The 20,142-nt window shown below is 43.3% G+C and overlaps 2 protein-coding genes across 5 annotated transcripts in view; one reads left to right on the top strand and one right to left on the bottom strand.

Annotated features, from left to right (window-relative positions):
• paox1 (polyamine oxidase (exo-N4-amino) 1) overlaps positions 1–20,142 on the bottom strand; it is a 62,813-nt gene that overhangs the window by 4,689 nt on the left and 37,982 nt on the right. For 2 of the 4 annotated variants that reach the window (XM_072699746.1, XM_072699747.1), the window contains one exon: positions 18,621–18,713. Coding sequence is in view for 1 of the 4 variants with exons in the window: in XM_023821391.2 (XP_023677159.2) it covers positions 268–301 (34 nt within the window). In the remaining 3 variants the exon portion in view is untranslated. Of the gene's footprint in view, positions 1–267; positions 2,645–18,620; positions 18,714–20,142 lie in introns of those variants that run through there. The other 2 variants (XM_023821391.2, XM_023821392.2) reach the window with 2 other exon arrangements.
• The window catches only part of bcar3 (BCAR3 adaptor protein, NSP family member), a 62,870-nt gene continuing 52,800 nt past the window's right edge, over positions 10,073–20,142 (top strand). The window contains exon 1 of the mRNA XM_023821382.2: positions 10,073–10,446. The gene's annotated coding sequence lies outside the window, so the exon portion shown is untranslated. The remainder of the gene's footprint in view (positions 10,447–20,142) is intronic.

The following is a 20,142-nucleotide window of genomic DNA, read 5'->3' as shown; positions in this document are numbered from 1 at the left end:
ATGGATAACGACGTTATTATATACTATGCACAAATAATTGTTCCCGACTGAAAAAAACACTATATATGTATAAACAATTATCCCTCGTCTCGAATTACTGTAATCATAACACCTTCCTCTAGTAGGTTTGCAAACTCAGCCTCACATTGCAATGAACTCCGATACGATACTGCGAATTTTTGAAATCTGGGATCATTCAGTAGTTTCATTCAATTACCTATATCCATGTCACAGTAAATGGCACACACTGAGTTATTTAAAACATACCATTATATTTCCATTTCGTTGTGACGTCATACATTTTAAAGCATCATCGTTTTATATTATTATATCAAAGATGATAAGATCGTTATAGACATATTTACCCCTGGAGAAACCGACTGTGCTTTCCGTGGCTACTAACTCTCCCGGAGCTGAAAGGAACCGCCTCTAACCCGGCATGCCTCCCTTTTCCTTAAACCTGATACTTTCTTTTCCTTTAAAGGGACACATATCCATTGTATGTTGGTAAGATAAAGTAAACTGCTGCAATGTACCGATATTGCATGTATCCTCTATACTAGTGCGCGTGGTGTCGGCCTACTTTTGATCCATTTCACATGAAGATATTCCGCTTTTTAATAATCATGTTTTTTGTAATTGCGGGACTTTGGGGCACCTTTCCCCTAATAAAGACACAACGAGAAACGTGGACAGGGAAACAACAGTACAGATCTAATGTGCTCATATCACGTTAGCCACTAGATGGCAGCCTTATACAGCTCAGTGCATCACTGGCATCGCAAACATGATGTCTGAAGGTTAAGTTTCAACGCTTGACTATTTTCTTCTTTTTTTTTAAAGGTTCTTCAAAGTCAATTTTCACAGCTATAAAGCAAACTGTTGTGACACTACAAAAACCGCACATGTGTCAGCTGTGAGTTAGAATGTTTACCCAACATCTATCCATTTTCCATAATCGCTTACCTTAGTGCGCAGCACAGTGGCTCAGTGGGTAATGCTATTGCCTCACGGTTCCAGCATTACGGTCTGGAATCCTGCTTGCACTCTGTATGAGTTCACAAGTCCTCACTCTATCTTGCTGGTTCCTAACCACAGTCAGGCTAATTGGCATCTCTATCCCATAGTGTGTGAGTGTTTACCCTGTGATGGACTGTCATCCAGTCTAGTGTATCTCCTCCCTTTACCCTTTGCTTCCTGGGGTTAATTCCAGGCCCCTTGTAACTCTGCCCTGAGTATGTGGTTGCGAAATCAATGGATGAACTTATCCAAGCAGAGTTGCAGAGTGCTTGAAGTTGACTTCACAAAGCGTACAAGACACCACTGACTGGTTTCAAAGGGAAATTTAGATACATCGATCACATGAAACAAGATTCACCCAAAAAACACAGGGAGAACATGCACGTACTACACACAACCTCAGACAGCGCGAGGATCAATCTGACAGCCCAGAGGTGTGAGTCCACAGGGTTACCACCTGACACAAACCTTCTACCCCATGGTATGTAATGAAATGCTGCAGGGTGACGCTTCCAGGTTCAGCTTGTTTGTTCTCTTGCTTGAGACACGTCGATTTGACTTATTCTCATTGTTAAATAAAAAAGCGACATGAGTTTTAAGAGTGCAGTTCTGCCCACACACTGTGTAAGGCTTACAGCTGACCTGGAACTATAGTAATCCATAATGCGGCCACTGGACAATGACCTCACACGTCAAAAAGATACAGAATTTTTAGATTCTTACAGATAAGGAATTACTTGCGTACACATACTGTTTCCCTAGATGAGGTAACTCCCTCAATCATTGATGACTGTCTTACACAGTTCAGGGGAAACAATTGTGAGCTATCTTTAATTTATGGAAAGTTACTAGCAGCTATTTTCCCCTCGACAAATTTGATCAGAAAGGACTGGGAGCGAGAGATTGGAATTGAAATCTCAGAAGAGGTCTGGCAGAGCGGCTTGGAGGATATTGATAAACAATCAGTTAATAGTAGACTATGCCTCATTCAGTTCAAGGTTCTACATAGATTACACTTCTCTAAAAAGGATTACATAGGATTTCCCCCAATGTGTCACCTATTTGTAATAAGTACAGATCACAGGATGCTCATAGTTTTATTTTCTGCTATAAAATACAGGGATTCTGGTGTGAGGTTTTTAAAGTGATTTCGGATGTCCTTGACGTGAACTTGGATTTAGACCCAGTGCTCATTATATTAGGACATTCCAATCCTACATGTTTTTTGAGTAATGCTCAACAGAAGTTCCTTACATACTGCCTGATCACAGCCAAGAAGCTCCTATTACTGTTCTGGAAAAAGGTTAATCCTCCTACTGCTAAATTATGGCTTGAGGAACTGATATCTACTCTGCACTTGGAACGAACCAGACATCTTTAAAAAGGTAACATTGGACAATATCACAGGATTTGGGACCCTTTCTTCTGTTACCTTAACAGGAATTCTATTCCTTAAAGCAATGTATCGCAACCATAAAGTTGTTTTGATTGTCACTGTATTGTATACCTGCAGGCTGGGGAAGGGGGTCTATTCTATGTGTGTTCTGTTTTTTTTTTGTTTGTTTTGTAAGTTTTTGTGTATATCAGAAAATTAATCCTGGAATTTGTAAGTATTGCAAGATTATTCGATGACCAAATAAAACTTATTTGACAAAAAAAAAAAAAAGATACAGAACGGAACATAACAGTTTAGATGGTATTTGATTTAGCAAAAGAGCCACTTTAACGTGTGCATTTTTCATGACAGATGACAATAACCATATTCCACATACCAGAGTGACCTGTACCTTAACGACTCATTCACACAATAATTTTAGCTAGCTGTAAGCGAGTGACTGTGCAGCTGATGCGTCTAGACCGAGTGTATTAAAGGAATGATTTAATACTGTTACAGAACTGTTATTTTATGGAGGACAGAGGATTTTCCAGCCTATCTTTTGATAACTGTACTCATTTTGTTTATATATATATGCACACATCTGCTGTAACTGTTTATCCAGGACTATGTCATGGTGAACCTGGAGCCTACTCCAGGGAGCCAAGAGTCGGGGGGGGCCCTGCATGGGGTGTCAGATGCGGGGCAAACACTCACACGTAATCACACCACAGCCAATGGAATACAGTAGGGAATCAGCGTTCCTGTCGGTATTCTATACAAACACACCAAGAATATACAAACTCAAACATACATACAGAGACAGAACCAGGGCTGGGGATCGACCCCACATGTCTGGCAGTGTGAAGTTACTGGGATAGTCACTGAGCCTTTGTTAATTAATGTGGGCGTCAAATGTAACATTTGTGATCAGTTATAGTAACTTCACTGTAGTAAGATTATGTGTGTGGAACCTTTCCTAGCAGACCAGAAAGAAGACCAAACTCAACTCAAATAATATAAATCTGCAGAAAAAAACTCTGATAGCAGCCACCTGTAATCTATTCATCATCTCCACCCAACCTCAGACAAACCATCAGCAGCTGATCCATCACCTGCAGTGACAGACATGCAACTTTACCCACCTGTAGCCTGCTCCACACTCAGATACCGGATTAATAAACCTTTGGAGCTGCCAGTCTTTTGTTCGGCAGGCTTAAAATCTGCAGATCCAGGACCTCAAAGCATCCACACAGCCACAGAAACACGCATAACTTCAAGCAGAAGATTGTCTGAGCTACCCTGTTGTTTGGAATGCAGTGAGATCTTTCAAAACCCCATTTTACTCAGAAGATCCTTCCTGACAGATGAAAAATCCATTGGGCATGCTTACAGATGTCAATGTCCACCTTGCTCAGCACTGCTGATGACATCTGCCTGGAGTGTACTCCACACAGATGACTGGAAAACTAAACTGGGTTGTCATGGAAACTAGCTGCCCATCAGACCTTTATGCCAAAAGAAGACAGTGGCGGACTCAGGTTGTTTGAAGAGAAGTGGCAGAAAAATAAAATGGGCTCCTAATGCATGAAGTGTGCACCCCCACACTAGTAGAATGGTACACTATGTAAGATTATTCAACTAGAACTAGTGTTTTTTTCAGTTAGATATCACATTTTCTTACACATAGGACCACCTAGAGGGTGTCCATCTGCTTTTCTCGCACGTACAGGAAGCTGCATCTCTTAACGGGGCACCATATCTCATTTCCTTCACTGGAAGAGCAGCCATCAGATACAAATTTTTCTCTCCATTACAAGGGCACTTCATCATGGTTTCTCACTTGGAAGGGCACCTCAGAGGGCATCATATTCTCTCCAACAGAAGGGTACTTAATAACGGCACTCTTTTACATTGGAAGGGTACCCATAGGGGCCATTTAAACCAATGTAAGGGTATAGGGCACTGCATCACATTCTCTCCACTAGAAGGGCACTTCGTAATGGCACCCTTTTCTATTGGAAAGGTAACCATAGGGACCAAGGGTGGCCAATCTTATTCAAATAGGGCCGTTGTGTATGCAGGTTTTTGCTGCGACTCCCTAATTAGATTACTAATTAGAGGACTCCCCAGGTGGGCCCACCACCCGCAAGGGGAATGTCAGGGGTTCGGTGCATTGTGGATCGGGTGGCGGCCAAGGGAGGCCCTGGCGGTCCGATCCCCGGCTGACAAAACTGGCTTTCGGGACATGGAATGTCACCTCTCTGGTGGGGAAGGAGCCTGAGCTTGTGCGTGAGGTTGAGAGGTATCGACTAGATATAGTCAGGCTCACCTCAACGCATAGCTTGGGTTCTGGAACCAATCTCCTGGAGAGGGGCTGGACGCTCTTTTACTCTGGAGTTGCGGCGGGTGAGCGACGCTGGGCTGGGGTAGGGCTATTGGTGGCCCCACAGCTCGGTGCATTAACACCGGAGTTTACCCCGGTGAACGAGAGGGCTGTTTCCCTGCGCCTTCGGGTGTGGGATAGGTCTCTGACTGTCATCTGCGCTTATGCGCCGAATGTCAGTTCGGAGTACCCGGCCTTCTTGGATTCCCTTAGCGGTATGCTATTTGGCGTGCCGCGGGGGGATTCCATCGTTTTGCTGGGGGACTTCAACGCTCACGTGGGCAATGACAGTGTGACCTGGAAGGGGGTGATTGGGAGGAACGGCCTCCCTGATCTGAATCCGAGTGGTGATCTGTTATTGGACTTCTGTGCAATGCATAGTTTGTCCATAACGAACACCATGTTCGAGCATAAGGGTGTCCATAAGTGGACATGGTACGAACATGCCCGGGGCTACAGGTCGATGATCGATTTTATAATCGTATCAACTGATCTGCGGCCCTCCGTCTTGGACACTCGGGTAAAGAGAGGGGCAGAGCTGTCAACTGATCACCACCTGGTGATGAGTTGGCTCAGGTGGCAGGGGAGGAAGCCGGTCAGACCTGGTAGGCCCAAGCGCATAGTGAGGGTCTGCTGGGAAAGTCTGGCAGAGGCTCCTGTTCGCTGGAGCTTTAACTCGTGCCTCCGGCAGAATTCCGACTGCATGCCGGGGGAGGTAGGGGACATTGAGTCTGAATGGACACTGTTCCGGACCTCCATTGTGGAAGCGGCCGTACGGAGCTGTGGCTGCAGAGTGGTCGGTGCCTGTCGTGGCGGTAACCCCCGTACCCGATGGTGGACACCAGAGGTGAGGGGGGCCGTGAAGCTGAAGAAGGAGGCTTACCGGGAATTATTAGCCCGGGGGTCTCCGGAGGCAGCTGACGGGTACCGGCGGGCCAGGCGGAACGCGGCTCGGGCGGTCGCAGAAGCAAAAACCCGGGCGTGGGAGGAGTTCGGTGAAGCCATGGAAAGTGACTTTCGGTCGGCCTCAAAAAGGTTCTGGCAAACCATACGGAATATCAGGAGGGGGAAGCAGCTCCTGGTTCCTACTATTTATAGTGGGGGGGGGGGCTGTTGACCTCACCTGGGGACATCATCCGGAGGTGGAAGGAATACTTTGAGGACCTCCTCAACCCTGCCTCAGATACATCTACGCATACTGCCTTTGAGACATCTGAGGGCACAGAGCCCGAGGGTGCTGGGGGGGGCTTGCCCATCACTGAGGCTGAGGTGGCCGCGGCGGTTAAACAACTCCGTGGTGGCCGGGCCCCGGGGGTGGACGAGATCCGCCCGGAGTACCTGAAGGCTCTAGATGTTGTGGGGCTGTCGCGGCTGACACGCCTTCTCAACAGTGCGTGGAGGTCAGGGACAGTGCCGCTGGATTGGCAGACCGGGGTGGTGGTCCCCTTATTTAAGAAAGGGGACCGGAGGGTGTGTTCCAACTACAGGGGGATCACACTTCTCAGCCTCCCTGGGAAGGTCTATTCCAGGGTACTGGAGAGGAGGGTGAGATCGATAGTCGAATCTCCATGGCACTAAATCATGTGAAGGGGACTCAATAGCGGCATTTTCGCCACTGTAAAGGGTATTTCAGTAGCGTTTTTTTTCCCAGCCAAGGAGGGACCAAAGGGGGCGGTTGCCCCCCCCCCATGAATCCACCAGTGGACACTTATTCACCAGGAAAAATCAGATCAGTAACAACTGAATGTTTAATAGCTCAAGCTGCCTCTAGGGGGCACCATTCTGTATCACAGTCCTGTCTCCAACACTTTGTTGATATGATCTCCCAACAACTTGAACTCCCAAGAACTTCTCTACCACTTCTGACTAAACCTAACAATCCACATTTGACTTTTTCAGCCACAAAATGAAGACTTTGCACTTGCTATGCATGAATTTCAACACCAGCACTAACCATCCACTGTGCACACTACCTATGCAGCTATGTGAAGAGTTTATGCAGTTTGCATTCTGGTTGTGTATGTCACTCCAAATAAAAGTGTGCGCTGATGCATGTTTCGAGTTACTAATACATTTGTTTCTTGCACCTAACATTTCATCTTCATTGTTTCTTAACTTTATAGCCTGAGGCCTGTTAGTTTTTTAAAAGCCAGGTAGATATTAAAGTGCTGGCTTCAAAGGATGGAGGCAACAGTCAAATACATGGCAAATAAACTCAGAGCAAAACAAATGTATCCTGCCTATCTATCCCAGACTGGGAGCCCCCTTCCAGAAGCCTCACTGGCTGAGATTATGCATGTTTAGCACCACCAATACAATATTTTAGATTATAACCAGTGAAATTGTTTTAATAATTACAATAAGGTCTGAAAAAAACTGCTTGGTTGATGTGCCCATGAGTAGGACAAAACTTAAACAAACATAATTCATTCTTTAAGGAAAATAGCAACAAAGTACTTTTTAGAATTCCCAGCAATGCTGATTCAGCCCCAATGAATGCCAAGAGAATGACCTAACTGTGGCAGTGAACTATTACATAGTGCTTCAAAAGTGCCTATAATTACTAAATAAAGACATTTATACAGAGCGGTGACTGTATGACTAAACGTGAATGCAACAAAGCAAAAGACTAACTGCTACAGTGTAAATAAAATATAGCTCTCCAATCCTGTATTTTAAAATCAAATGTAAATGAATGACATTCATTACTCATATTTAACATCAAGCGTATTTGCCTTTTCTAGGTGTTTTCTGAGAAAACTCACACTTAATGATAAAAGTAACAAAAATAACAAAACAGAAAGTAATTAAACCAGACAAGCATAGTTTATAAGTGAATGTAAGCTGGAAATAAAATGAATTATAATATGGAGTGCTTATTCTTAGAAATATAATTTAACAAAAAAAGGGAAAAAAAGACCTTTTTTGCTACACATACAGTCCCATACGTGTATTTTCATAGTCTCAATCAATCATGTTATTCTAAGTTCTCACTAGTAAAACAACTAAACTGAAAACTCAGGCCACTGTATTGAGTGCAGTGAAATAAACCACGATGAAGAACTTGCCTTTTGTTCTTCCACTCTCAATTGCCTTAGCAGACATTACAGCCATCTATCATTCTGCTGTCCTGTGTGCGATTGCAGAGTGCAGTATGTGGTAGAAGAACAAAAACAGCAGGTCATTCCCTGTAGAGCAAGGAGAGTGGTTGCGGGGGCCAGTGGACGCCACTGTCTGCTTCCTACAAATGCAGCGTCATGAACAGCCCCATGTTAAGCACCTACCACAGTCATCAATAGGGTGTAACATGTAAATGTAAACTTCCTGGAATTATTCCTTGGAACTTCTACTCTCTGGTCAGGAGATTGAGAATAGATATTTTAATATGATGTTTCAGGTGTGTTTAGGAGCTTATTGTCAAGTACCAAGGCCTGTTTTTGAGGAAGTCACTGTTAAGGAGACAAATCACAGTGACGGTTTGTTATGGGTTTCACTCAGCACCAGGCTGGCTTGTCAGGACAGGAGTGCCCAGGGATTATTCCGAACGTTACATCTGTGTGCAAGCAGCTGAACAGTTTAACGGCACTGGACCAAAGCAGATCAAATTGTTCCTTTAAGCCCCATTCTGTCAGGACGCTGATTAGAGAGAATCTGCCTGGCAGGCTGGTTTTGCTAGCGAACAGTAGGTACAGAGAAATTCGAGAGTCTTGAGATAAAACCTGTGAGCTGAATGCATACTGATGGATACATGAGCTTTTTGTTTATATGTGGTACAACATGGATTCCAGATATACAGGCCATGTAGCACATCCACACTGACTAGTTACGTCTTTGTACATATAACAACAATAACAATAATAATTTAAAAAACTATTAGTATTTCGTACATGGACACAAATGAGATGCAACACTCTTGTAAGTGGATCGGTTTTCTAAAGGTACTTGTTTGGGCAGTGTGAACAATGTCCTTATGTATGACTCATATGGTGGTACTACAGTAGATTGGCACAAAGCAGACAATACAGAACATCTAGGCCCTTACTGTATGTAGCTCTGGGTTCCGTGGGTGCCCTCATTCCTACACTGGTAAACAGGAATGCACTGCACACAATGCTGTTCTGTTGTGTGTTTGTAAAGGGCCAACAGTGTTTCTGTTCATGACACCCTCCTGCCTTTGTGGACCAGTCACCCTGATTGCACCTTGGCAGGAAAATCCCAGGCTATATATTTTTCCTGATTGACCTGTAAGATTCTTGCAGCTGTAATTTCAGTAACGCAGAGAGAAAGGCGAGATTGTCAGCGTGCTCTGAGGATAAGTTCATTTTGACACGTGTCTCTGTTTGGTGATGTTACTAACCTCAGACGCAAACCAGAGACGATGTAAATGCAGGGTTCTGTCATATATCACTATGCAATAGTAGCAACATAGAAGCATAACCCATTTTACAGGAGATAAATTTAAATATAAGATAACATTTTTGAATGCAGCTTTTCTCTGTTGGGTTACGAATGTAGAAATAAAAGTTTCTGTGAGGATTTCCTGGGGTTTGTGCTATGAAGACATGTTCATCTACTCCTGAAGTCTTACTGATTCTGCATTCCTGTCATGCCAACTTTTTCTTAACAATCCCTGATTACCTCATACAGTACTAGCTTCCTAATGGTGGGAGTTTCTGGCATTCCGGCCTGTGTCTTTAAACCGGGAGAAAAAAAGAAAATTGTCTGCAGACACTTATAAAGCTGAGCATTAAGAAAGTAATATACCCAAGCTTTAATTAGTCAAAAGAATGATGTTCCCAAAGAGCGACCTTGACTAACCTTGACCTGACTTTTAGTTATGGGTTTATAGTCAAGTTATTAACCTTTATAAAATCAACCATCTCATCCAAAAGTAAAAAATGAAAGGGTAGAAAGTGTGGCTAATTTTAAAAAAGTAATTTTTGTGAGGATGAAATTTTCCAGTATTTCTACCTACTTTTCCGATGGTCAATGATCATGCATTCTTCATAAAGCACCAACTCCTATTCTGGATTTTAGCGTTAATATTAAGATAGATTAACAGGGGTTTGACGTTTAATAATGACATCTGGTTTTGTTACATTATGATCATCATCTTGTTATTGTTGTTGTTCTTTTGTGGACAAACGTAAATCACTGGGTTTGAGTTGGATTCAGCAAGAGCTAGCAAGAATTGTATACGAATGTGATTTTAAGTGCACTGCAGCGTGTTTCGTACCAACTATTCTTATAAGGTGGCTGTGTAGCATACATATCTCCAGGGGATGGCTCGCGGCAGTATGACAGGAATGCCAAACGGAACGCCTCGGAAGAAGCAGCTCCCAACATTCCGGGAAAAGAGAGAAAGGGATAGAGCACGGCGTGCCTGTGTGCATGCCTGTGTGCATCCTGGCTCGCGCCCGGGGGCTGCCGATGCTCACCTCGCGCTGCGTGTCCCCTGCCACCCGCAGGGCTCTCCGTGCTTTGGCTGCGGCTTCTCAATCCGCACGGCAAACCCGCTGCAGCAAGAAACAAACCAATGTCCATGTGGACTGGTTGTTACTCTACACGAAAGTGTAGCCTTTAAAAAACTGTGATTCGCTGCAGATTTTGGGGGGTACCTTCTGGACATTTTTTGGATAGCCTACTTCTTTGCTCAATTGCAAAGGTAAGTTTCATTCTTTTAAAATACATAAATCAGTGTATTTAAAAAGTATAAAAGTTTTGCTGGCATAAAAAGTAGGTTCATGCAGTAGATTAAATGGTAATGGTGAACCTGTACAGTAGCAGTACAGTAATGCGCGCCTGAGTTTCATCAGAGTATTGCATTTATAAGCCTGAAAGGGGAGCAATAAAGGGAAACATGCATAAAACATTTCCATCTCTTGATAGGGAGAAGGTAATACGTTGTAGTGGTTCTTCTGTGTATCACGTCTTGCTTGTATGCCGTATGCAATCTCAGGAGACACTGTGCTGTCATCGGTACTATTTCTGCCCCTCTGACAGGCGGCGGTTGGCAAGCTCAGGCACCATATCGCGGGTTTTTGAAGGACTCTACGCCTTCCTCACTTTACATTCTTGCTTCAAAAATGAAAAACATTAAAATCCATTAAAAAAAACTCCTAATCGAAATGTAAGCAAAATAGCAAAAGTCGTGCGCACATCTTGATTCCTATTTTATATCCGTATGGGATGTTTTTATTTAAAGTCACAAGGAGCCTCCAGAATTCAATTGCTAAATTGGTTGCGATTTCATTAGTCGAGCCTTCTGGTAGTATTTATGAAGAAACCGCGGCACTGCGGTACAGACCCTTTAATGTGGTCCCTTTATCGGTAGGCACGTGGGAGAGGTGTCTGGGAGCGGGTTCGCATCGGAAAAAGTCTGGCCGCAGTAGGGGCACCGCTACCCAAGCACCGGCTGACACAGTTAGTGACCCCCGCTAAACCTGAGTATTTTCCATGCGTGCTGCGAAAGATAAAGTAATAAGTAAAAAGGTAATAATATATTAATAACTTATTTGAAAAAAGTACAATCATATACATACATCCAAAAAAGCTTGACAGTATGCATGATAAAAAAGTGTCCCTGTTCAGTGCAGTTCGGTCCAATATGAATGAAAAAATATATATGAAAAAAAAACTGACGAGACTTCAAAACTGGACTTTAGCGAAGCGGATCGATAGCAGATGTAATGACTGTGGAGCCTTTTTGTTACTATGGAGCTTCTGACACGATGCTCGTCCCCGCGCTCCTGTGAATGCGCAGCATCCGCGCTCTCCTTGCCGCAGCCGTGACCCTCTTCGGAATTTCACAAAAATGATCGCTGGCAGAGCGTCAAGCTGGTTTTTAGGTCCACTAAAGGATTAATGCAGCATCTACAGGCATGCCCACTCATATTTTGTTATACTTCATTACAGATGCAGTCCCTTCCTCAGATACGGATTTCTAAAGAGTAAGGATTTAACCTTAGTGCAAAAAGGAAAAAAAGAAATTGTCTGGACAATGTCATTCTAATATAAAGCCTTTACTTACTTATAAAACCTTTACTTCATTACCATGTAGAAAAATGCAAAAGTTCAAAAACATTTCTTACTGTTCCCTTCATTCAAAAAAACATATTTGATCCTGATGATATCAGATTTAATGTTAAATGTTATTCTTCTTGAACCTCATACCTCCATAGACCTGACCCTTATTAGGTTCTAGAAAATACCTTTGTTCAACCTTAGCTGGATTCACCACAGAAGTGTTATTACAGCCCATTTCCAAGCAGGGGTCTAGTCAACTAACCAAGAATTAGGCTGCTGGTTGACAGCCATGCATGGTGTCAAGGGTAGCCAGCACTTTTTGGGTGATATTCACTTGCTCCAGATACTAATTCTGTTTGTCTATCAGCTAAAAAGGTGCACTCGATTTGCTGATTTCTTCCCATTCATTAAGGAAGAGGCTGAAATAGTGATTACAAGCATCACTTGGTGAACACAGGGGATGGTGACATGTGATGAACTCAGTCACCAGCAGGACTGAGTCCAGAACATAATCACTAACTAATACTGAAGTTAGTCAGGAGGCAAGATCCCCACAACCACGTCACAGTCATGGGCTGACTGACCGTCACCTGAGAAGGCACATTATTCAATGTGAGTTGTATGAACTGTGCTCTACAAATACTTGACTTAATTTGAGGCTGCTATGCGCTTGTGAGAGTTTTACTTATACAAAATGTTTTGAATGCAGAATGCAAAATGACTGGTTCAGAGAGATAATCAATCAGAATATAGAGGAGGTGGGTCCAAGCAACTAGAGGAGAATGGACCAAGACATCTGATTGGTTGGTCCTGTTTCCCTTAGTTTCTGGTACCTCCCTACTCTACAGTCTGATTGGTTATCTTTCTGAACCAATCATTTTCCTTTCTGCTTTCAGAACATTTTGTGCAAGTAAAACTCCCATGAGCCTGCAATGCACCCATGTAAACCCATGTTTGGTCCCCAGCAGCATAAAAAAAGACCTGACGGATAGGTGGAGAAAAATGCCATTGGTGATAACTGTCATCTATAATGCATTGTGCTGCCATCTTAAAAAGAGGAATCTTAGAAAGAGGAATTTACATTAAAATCTCCACTGTGAGGGGAAGTCTGATCAGACAGCGCTCATGATGCAGGCCGGATGGGCCCCTGACTCTGTCCTGCTCACCCTGCGCCTTGGGAATTGGGCTAGCTCTCAAGGCCATGTTCCCAGGAACTGATACAGAGTTTCAGGGCTCTTCCTGTTTTGAGAAGGCCAAGGACCCGATCCCACAGGGAACACTTTTATCAGTGCATCAATATTTTTAGTCCAAGGCGCAAAAGTTTTTGTTCTTTGTGTTTTCCTTTTACTGTTCCTTAACATGAGCGGCTCTTAATTTAAATAACTGTATAATTAGTGAATTAGTAGTAATAAATGATAATAAATGGTATAAACTTGGCAAGAAACCCCCTTTAATGAACAGTTTTTGGTCATTCCTATTCTTATCCTTTAATGATTAAATATTATTGTCAGGTATTTTATTGATATCTACTTGCAATTGCTCCATCACAGATAGCTTCAGCCTGTACACCAATAAAGGCGGAACCAGCTGGTTGAGATACATGATGTATAAACGGGAGACAGGGTTAGGTCCAAAGCGGAGAGTTCTGGAACTTCCCCTGAGATCTGTGGCTGCTAAGAAAATTGATACACTGAACACTGGCTGACATTGTGAAAGTTTGGACCAAAATCTTCTTAAGGAATGTGGCAAATACTCTGAAGAAGTCAATTCTGTAGTTTCTTGCATTAGTTATTATTAGCCTTTTTGATTTTGATTTGATCATTACATTTTGCACACAACATATACCGGTAATAATGAGCCAGGAAGGTAACACTGTATCTTTCCTTCTGTAACCAGTAACAGAAATTGCCAAAAAAAACAGCAGTTTAGTATCTTTCTATTTACAATGTATCTGCAGTCTGACATCTGTGACAGTACATGACTATTACAGTATATAACAACTAGAAGTAGTAGAGTTATCATTTTTGAGGTAATGCATCAATTTATTGAATCACTCATAATCTGGCAGTAGGGCAGAGTGGGGTAAGTTGAGGCAATTTTTACTTATAAAGTCCTCACAGGGAAATAAAATGAGACAGAAGTAAAATGAAAACATGTGCCTTTATTTCAGGATTTCTCCTATCAAATGAAATTATCAGAATGTATCTATGACAAATCTGCCCGAAGAAAAATGATCTCTCAAAAAAAGTGCCCCTTTGGCTCAACTTGCCCCATGTTAGGGGTAAGTTGATCAAAGTCATTGTATGTCTGCGGGAAAAACTGACCCACTGAGTTTTTTAAGTTTAAACATGAGTAACCTGTGCATAACTAAGTTTACAAACATTTTCACGGATGTGAACTTCTGAGAACAACCCACAGATTATTTCCAACCTGAATTGAACAATCAAAACAGTTAATATAATAAAATATTCCAATCGTCAAGGTTGCAGGGCAAAATGAACTGTTGCTCCCTCCTTGCTGTTTCTCCAGCCTTTTGAGGATGAGGTAGCTTCTTCAAAACATCACTCAGTGGAAAAGATGCCTCATCCTTTTCGTTGAATGCAAAGGTGGGTTTCTCACTGCCAGATTTCCCCCGGATTCTTCTGAGAAATCTTGCGCTGACGTCATTGCCCTCAAGGCTCTCAACCAAGCCAGTGTAATTGTAGCTTCTGCATTTTGATGCAAATGTTACTATGACAAAGTCACCAATTAAGAGATCTGAGATGTCTGGTTCCCTTCTCTTTTCATTAGAGCTCTCATCAGAAGTGTCATCAAATGGGATAGCAACATCACTGTCTTCAGAGCTACTGAACACGGTGATTTTCATCTTTTGGTGATACACTCCCTATTGCCTCTCTGTTTATTTTTTGTAATTCATTTGTCAGCTGTGGTGTAGTTATTAATGTAGTCAAATACTGTGCATGAATGCTGTTACCTGTCCATCACCTTTGCCAGATTGTCAAAGAACTCCCCGACCGTAGTTTTATTGAAAGCTGTAGCCCTTCCCAAAGATGTTGCTTCAGGCATATGGCAGGAGAGATGATGGCGTGCCAAAAAATTCTTGAAACAATCTTGACCTAAAAATTCGTGTTTTTATTTTTTCTTTTCTGTCTATTCTATGCTTCTGTTTAAACTAGACAAGATACATTAGTCTATGTTTACCTACTCGCGTCATGTAACTTTTTTGCACACCCTACCTACTATCCATCCATCCATCATCTACCGCTTGTCCGGGGTTCGGGTCGCGGGGGTAGCAGCTTCAGTAGAGGCACCCAGACCTCCCTCTCCCCAGCTACCTCTACCAGCTCCTTGGGGAGGACACCGAGGCGTTCCCAGTCTAGCCGAGAGATATAATCCCTCCAGCGAGTCCTGGGCCTGCCCCGGGGCCTCCTCCCTGTAGGACATGCACGGAAAACCTCTCCGGGTAGCCGCCCAGGAGGCATCCGCACCAGATGTCCAAACCACCTCAACTGGCTCCTTTCGACGTGAAGAAGCAGCGGTTCTACTCTGAGGCCCTCCCGGATATCCGAACTTCTCACCCTATCCCTAAGGGAGAGCCCAGACACCCTGCGGAGAAACCTCATTTCGGCCGCCTGTCTTCGCGATCTCATTCTTTCGGTCATTACCCATAGCTCATGACCATAGGTGAGGGTAGGGATGAAGATGGACCAATAGATCGAGAGCTTTGCCTTTTGGCTCAGTTCCTTCTTAGCCACGACGGACTGGTTAAGCGCCTGCAAAACTGTAGACGCCGCTCCGATTCGTCTATCCAGCTCCCGCTCTCGCCTACCCTCACTCGTGAACAAGACCCCAAGATACTTAAACTCCTCCACTTGAGGCAGTACGTCTTCCCCGACCCGAAGAGGGCAAACCACCCGTTTCCGGCTGAGAACCATGGTCTCGGATTTGGAGGTGCTAATCCTCATCCCAGCCGCTTCGCACTCAGCTGCGAACCGCCCCAGTGCATGCTGGAGATCCCCAGCTGATGAAGCCAACAGGACGACATCGTCTGTAAAAAGCAGTGATGCAATCCTGAGGCCACCAAACTGGACACCCTCAACACCCTGGCTGCGCCTAGAAATCCTGTCCATAAATATTATAAACAGGACCGATGACAAAGGGCAGCCCTGGCGGAGCCCAACCCGCACTGGGAACACATCCGACTTATTACCGGCAATGCGGACCAAGCTTCTGCTCCGTTCGTACAGGGACCGGATCGCCCACAACAGCGGACCCCGGACCCCATACTCCCGAATTACCCCCCACAGAGCACCTCGGGGAACCCGGTCGTAAGCCTTTTCCAAATCCACAAAGCACATGTAGACTGGATAGGCAAACTCCCAGGCCCCCTGCAGTACCCTTGCAAGGGTATAAAGCTGGTCCAGTGTTCCACGGCCAGGACGAAAACCGCATTGTTCCTCCTGAATCCGAGATTCGACTATCGATCTCACCCTCCTCTCCAGTACCCCGGAATAGACTTTCCCAGGGAGGCTGAGAAGTGTGGTCCCCCTGTAGTTGGAACACACCCTCTGGTCCCCCTTCTTAAATAAGGGGACCACCACGCCGGTCTGCCAATCCAGCGGCACTGTCCCTGACCTCCACGCACTGTTGAGAAGGCGTGTCAGCCACGACAGCCCCACAACATCCAGAGCCTTCAGGTACTCCGGGCGGATCTCGTCCACCACCGGGGCCCGGCCACCACGGAGCTCTTTAACCACCCTGGCCACCTCAGCCCCAGTGATGTGCAAGGGTATAACCCTACCTACTAAACCCTTCTATTTCTAGTTCTTGGGGACAGGAATATTGTTTCTGTTTGCCAGTTCCATTTCCAGTTCACAGCATTTCTTTGGAGTAAGGCCGTGGAACTGGTCAGCCAGCTTCTTAATATAGTCCGCAAGCTCCTTCTCTACCTCGCCTGTGAAGACCTTCTTTGCTTCTGCTGTTCCACTGTATCCTACTGCTGTTACTTTCTTTGCCTCCATCTTTTTTCTGTATCTGCTCAGTGGTGACCTGTCAATATTTTTGTCTTTTACCACTGATCTGATGGATTTTCCACATTTCACATCAACAGCTGCTCTCTCCATCTCTTCACGGCGTGTTGGTCAACATATGAAAAACCAAACCAGTTGTGCAGTACTACTTCAGAGCAATAACTGCACTTTGTTGACTTGTTGTGGGGTAAGAACCAATGACTCAATTTACCCCACAACCCTTGGTTCACTTTACCACATAGCCACCATTTTGGGAAAAAAATGGTCTAGCTTAGCAGTTCAGGCTAATCTTTAGCAAAGTGATTCACATGGTTTAATGCATTATCAGATCAACAGCACATATAATATTTGTTTTAACACCTAGAAAAAGGTGTTTTTAAATAACAGTCATTATTCCTGACATGTAGTAAATTTACTTTGAAAAGCAAAAAAACATTATTTGTTTAAAAAATTACTTACCACCTCTCACACCACAGCAAGCTAGAAATGATGAATGCTTCCTGAATTTATGGTCACATGACCAAACTTATGCACAGTTCCTTAGATACAAGGGGTGGGTCAACTTATCTCATCTTACCCCACTCTCCCCTACTGAATCAAGTAGAGATTACTTTTGCAAAGAGTGAGCGTCTCAAAATATTGTGTCTCTAAACTAGTTTGGAATGGCTTTGTAGTTCACATTTTTGACAGTCAGGGTGTGATTACTGATCCTTAATTATCATGCAGACAATTACAGACTCTCGCTATGTGGACGATGATAGACGATGTCCATGTAGCCGATCTGTCATGTTATGAGCAGTGAGCCAGTTAGCATGGAGACCTCATCTTCAAACAGCCCATCATACATTCACTTCACCTGTACCTTTTCACTGATAATATCAGATTGGCTTCTGTTTTATTCTCTGGGACCACACCCTCAGACCCTGACACCTAATCCCACAGCCACCTGAAACCCTTCCCAAGACTTGGTGTAATTTGGTTTCCATTTGTGCCAATTGTCTTGAAGGTGGAGTTGCTATACAGTATTTTTCTTCCTCTGCCTGGTTTTGTTAAATCCAACTCCCCTTCCGAACCCAAATAACATTCACTATTCCATGCTTCCATCTGCACATCACACCGTGCTACCCTATCCCACCTGGAGAAACTCTTAGCTTGTGGGAGTTTTACTTACGCAAAAATGTTCTGAGGGCACAATGAAAAATGATTTGGTTCCAAAAGATAACCAATCAGATTGTTGAGGAGGTGGGTTCAAGCGACTGGAGGAGGCAGGGCCAAGACATCTGATTGGTTGGCCCCTCCTCTAGTTGCATGTACCCACCTCCTCTACAATCTGATTGGTTATCTCTCAGAACAAATCATTTATCCTTTTGCCCTTAAAACATTTTTGTGTAGGTAAAACTCCCATGATCAAACTCTTAGGGTCATGATACACGGGGACACTTTTTGAGCAATAGGCAACCAGGAGAGCTAATCATGACAACTGACAGTTGGCGTTTTGTTAAAAAAATGTTTCTAATTTACAGCCTGAGCACATTAAATTATGAGGCAAAATCCCGGTTTTGGATTTACACATGAAAACTTACCAGTGTAAGTCCAAGTCGGTCATGTGAGTGGCTGCTAGCAGTCTGATTGGAAGATATCAAAAAAGTTGCCCACTGAGATCAAAATTGTCCCGATGGAAATTTGTTGCCCATTCTCAATGGGAAAATGCTTGAGCGATGTGGCTCAGGCAGCACTACTCGAAAGGTTACTCCATGCACCATTACCTGAGCAGTGATGTTACCTTAGGCATGCCAGGTCTGTAAGAAGAGCCTCACTTCTTCATAGCTGGTATCACTGGTGGCAGCGTACCCCTGGCAATGGATGCCAACTGGCCCTGGGTGCAAGGTGGAATTTTTCCTGTTAGTATGAACATTTATTACTAGAGGGAAGGGGCTTCCCGGCCCGAATGGTATGCTGGTGCCCTGCCATATTTCACATTGTCCTTGTCCTGGCAAGAACAATCCTGTTATTTGTATCTTACTGACACCTAAATAAAGTTTTATTAGTATCCATTGGAATGTCAAATCAAAGTTTAATTAGAGTGATACTATATTTTGTTTTGCAAAAGAGGGGACGCTGAGGGCAGGATGCCAAGAGAGGCGTCAAAGCAATGCAAATATGCAGACAGAAAGTAAATGTCAACATGAAACAAAGTGAAATCGCAGACATTTCAGGCATTTTTAGGTTCCGAAAAGGAGGAAAAGTCTGGGAAAGAGGATGTATAGTCACTTTAGTGTTATTATAATGTTTAATTTTAGCTAAATGTAAAAAAATGCACGCATATATATATATATAAAAAGAAGAAAATATAGGCCTGAACTATTTATTTTTATATTTTTAACCATATCTGAATATGAGAATTAATTCTGTGCCAGGGATCTGCTGTGTGTGAAGCCACTGTATCCCTTGGCAAGTCTGGAACTGTCCGGAAGTCTGGAGTTGTCACCCATAATTAACATCTTGGCTGCATTAACAAGTCTGCTATTTCAAATAAAAACTAATTTAATTTATTAACAGGGCTAATTTATTGTACATTGTTAGATATTGACTTTGACCTAATCCGTCATAGTGTTGATAGAAAAAAAGATTATGATCAAGTACAACATTTCATTGAGTTTTTGGTTTCGATTTAGTGGAAACAAGGAGCAACAATTTATGGAGTATCAACCGTGAGAAATAAATTAATTTATTATTACCTAATCAGATTCTACAGTGTGCTGTATAAAAAATTATGCTTATTTTTCTATAATTCTGAATAGCTAATATGTTAAATTAAGGTACCATTAGCATTTTCTGCTAAATCGTAGTTTTATTTTTCAAAAAGTATGAATGTCCTACTATAATTAATATGGGAAGTAAGACGTGAAGTAGGTATATTTCAATCTGATGAGCCTCCATAATCCATGATGTAGGACAGGTATGTGAAAAATAGCTTTTAACAAGGTTCTGTAAGTATGCTCAGGTTTCAAAGGAATAATGCACCCCTATGCAGGATAACACATAGAGGTAGTGGAGTGATTTTAGTCTCCTACAGTACACTCATATCTTAAAAGATGTCTATTTTCTGGGTCTTGTCACGCCTCATTTTTATTCAGTACAAAGCAGCAATTAAGTAATGAGTCTGAAGCGATATTTCGGAAATGCACGCATGACCAGCATGATACTGAAAAGTTAAGCTGCTTTTTGAATGGTTGCCAGGTTAGCGCTCTTCATCAGTATTCACATCAGTGCCTGCTTTAGCCTCTTATCTCTTATGCTGGGGG

Source organism: Paramormyrops kingsleyae, chromosome 15 (assembly GCF_048594095.1).
Source record: "Paramormyrops kingsleyae isolate MSU_618 chromosome 15, PKINGS_0.4, whole genome shotgun sequence".
Lineage (NCBI taxonomy): Eukaryota > Metazoa > Chordata > Actinopteri > Osteoglossiformes > Mormyridae > Paramormyrops > Paramormyrops kingsleyae.
This window is presented reverse-complemented; position numbering and strand designations above follow the sequence as displayed.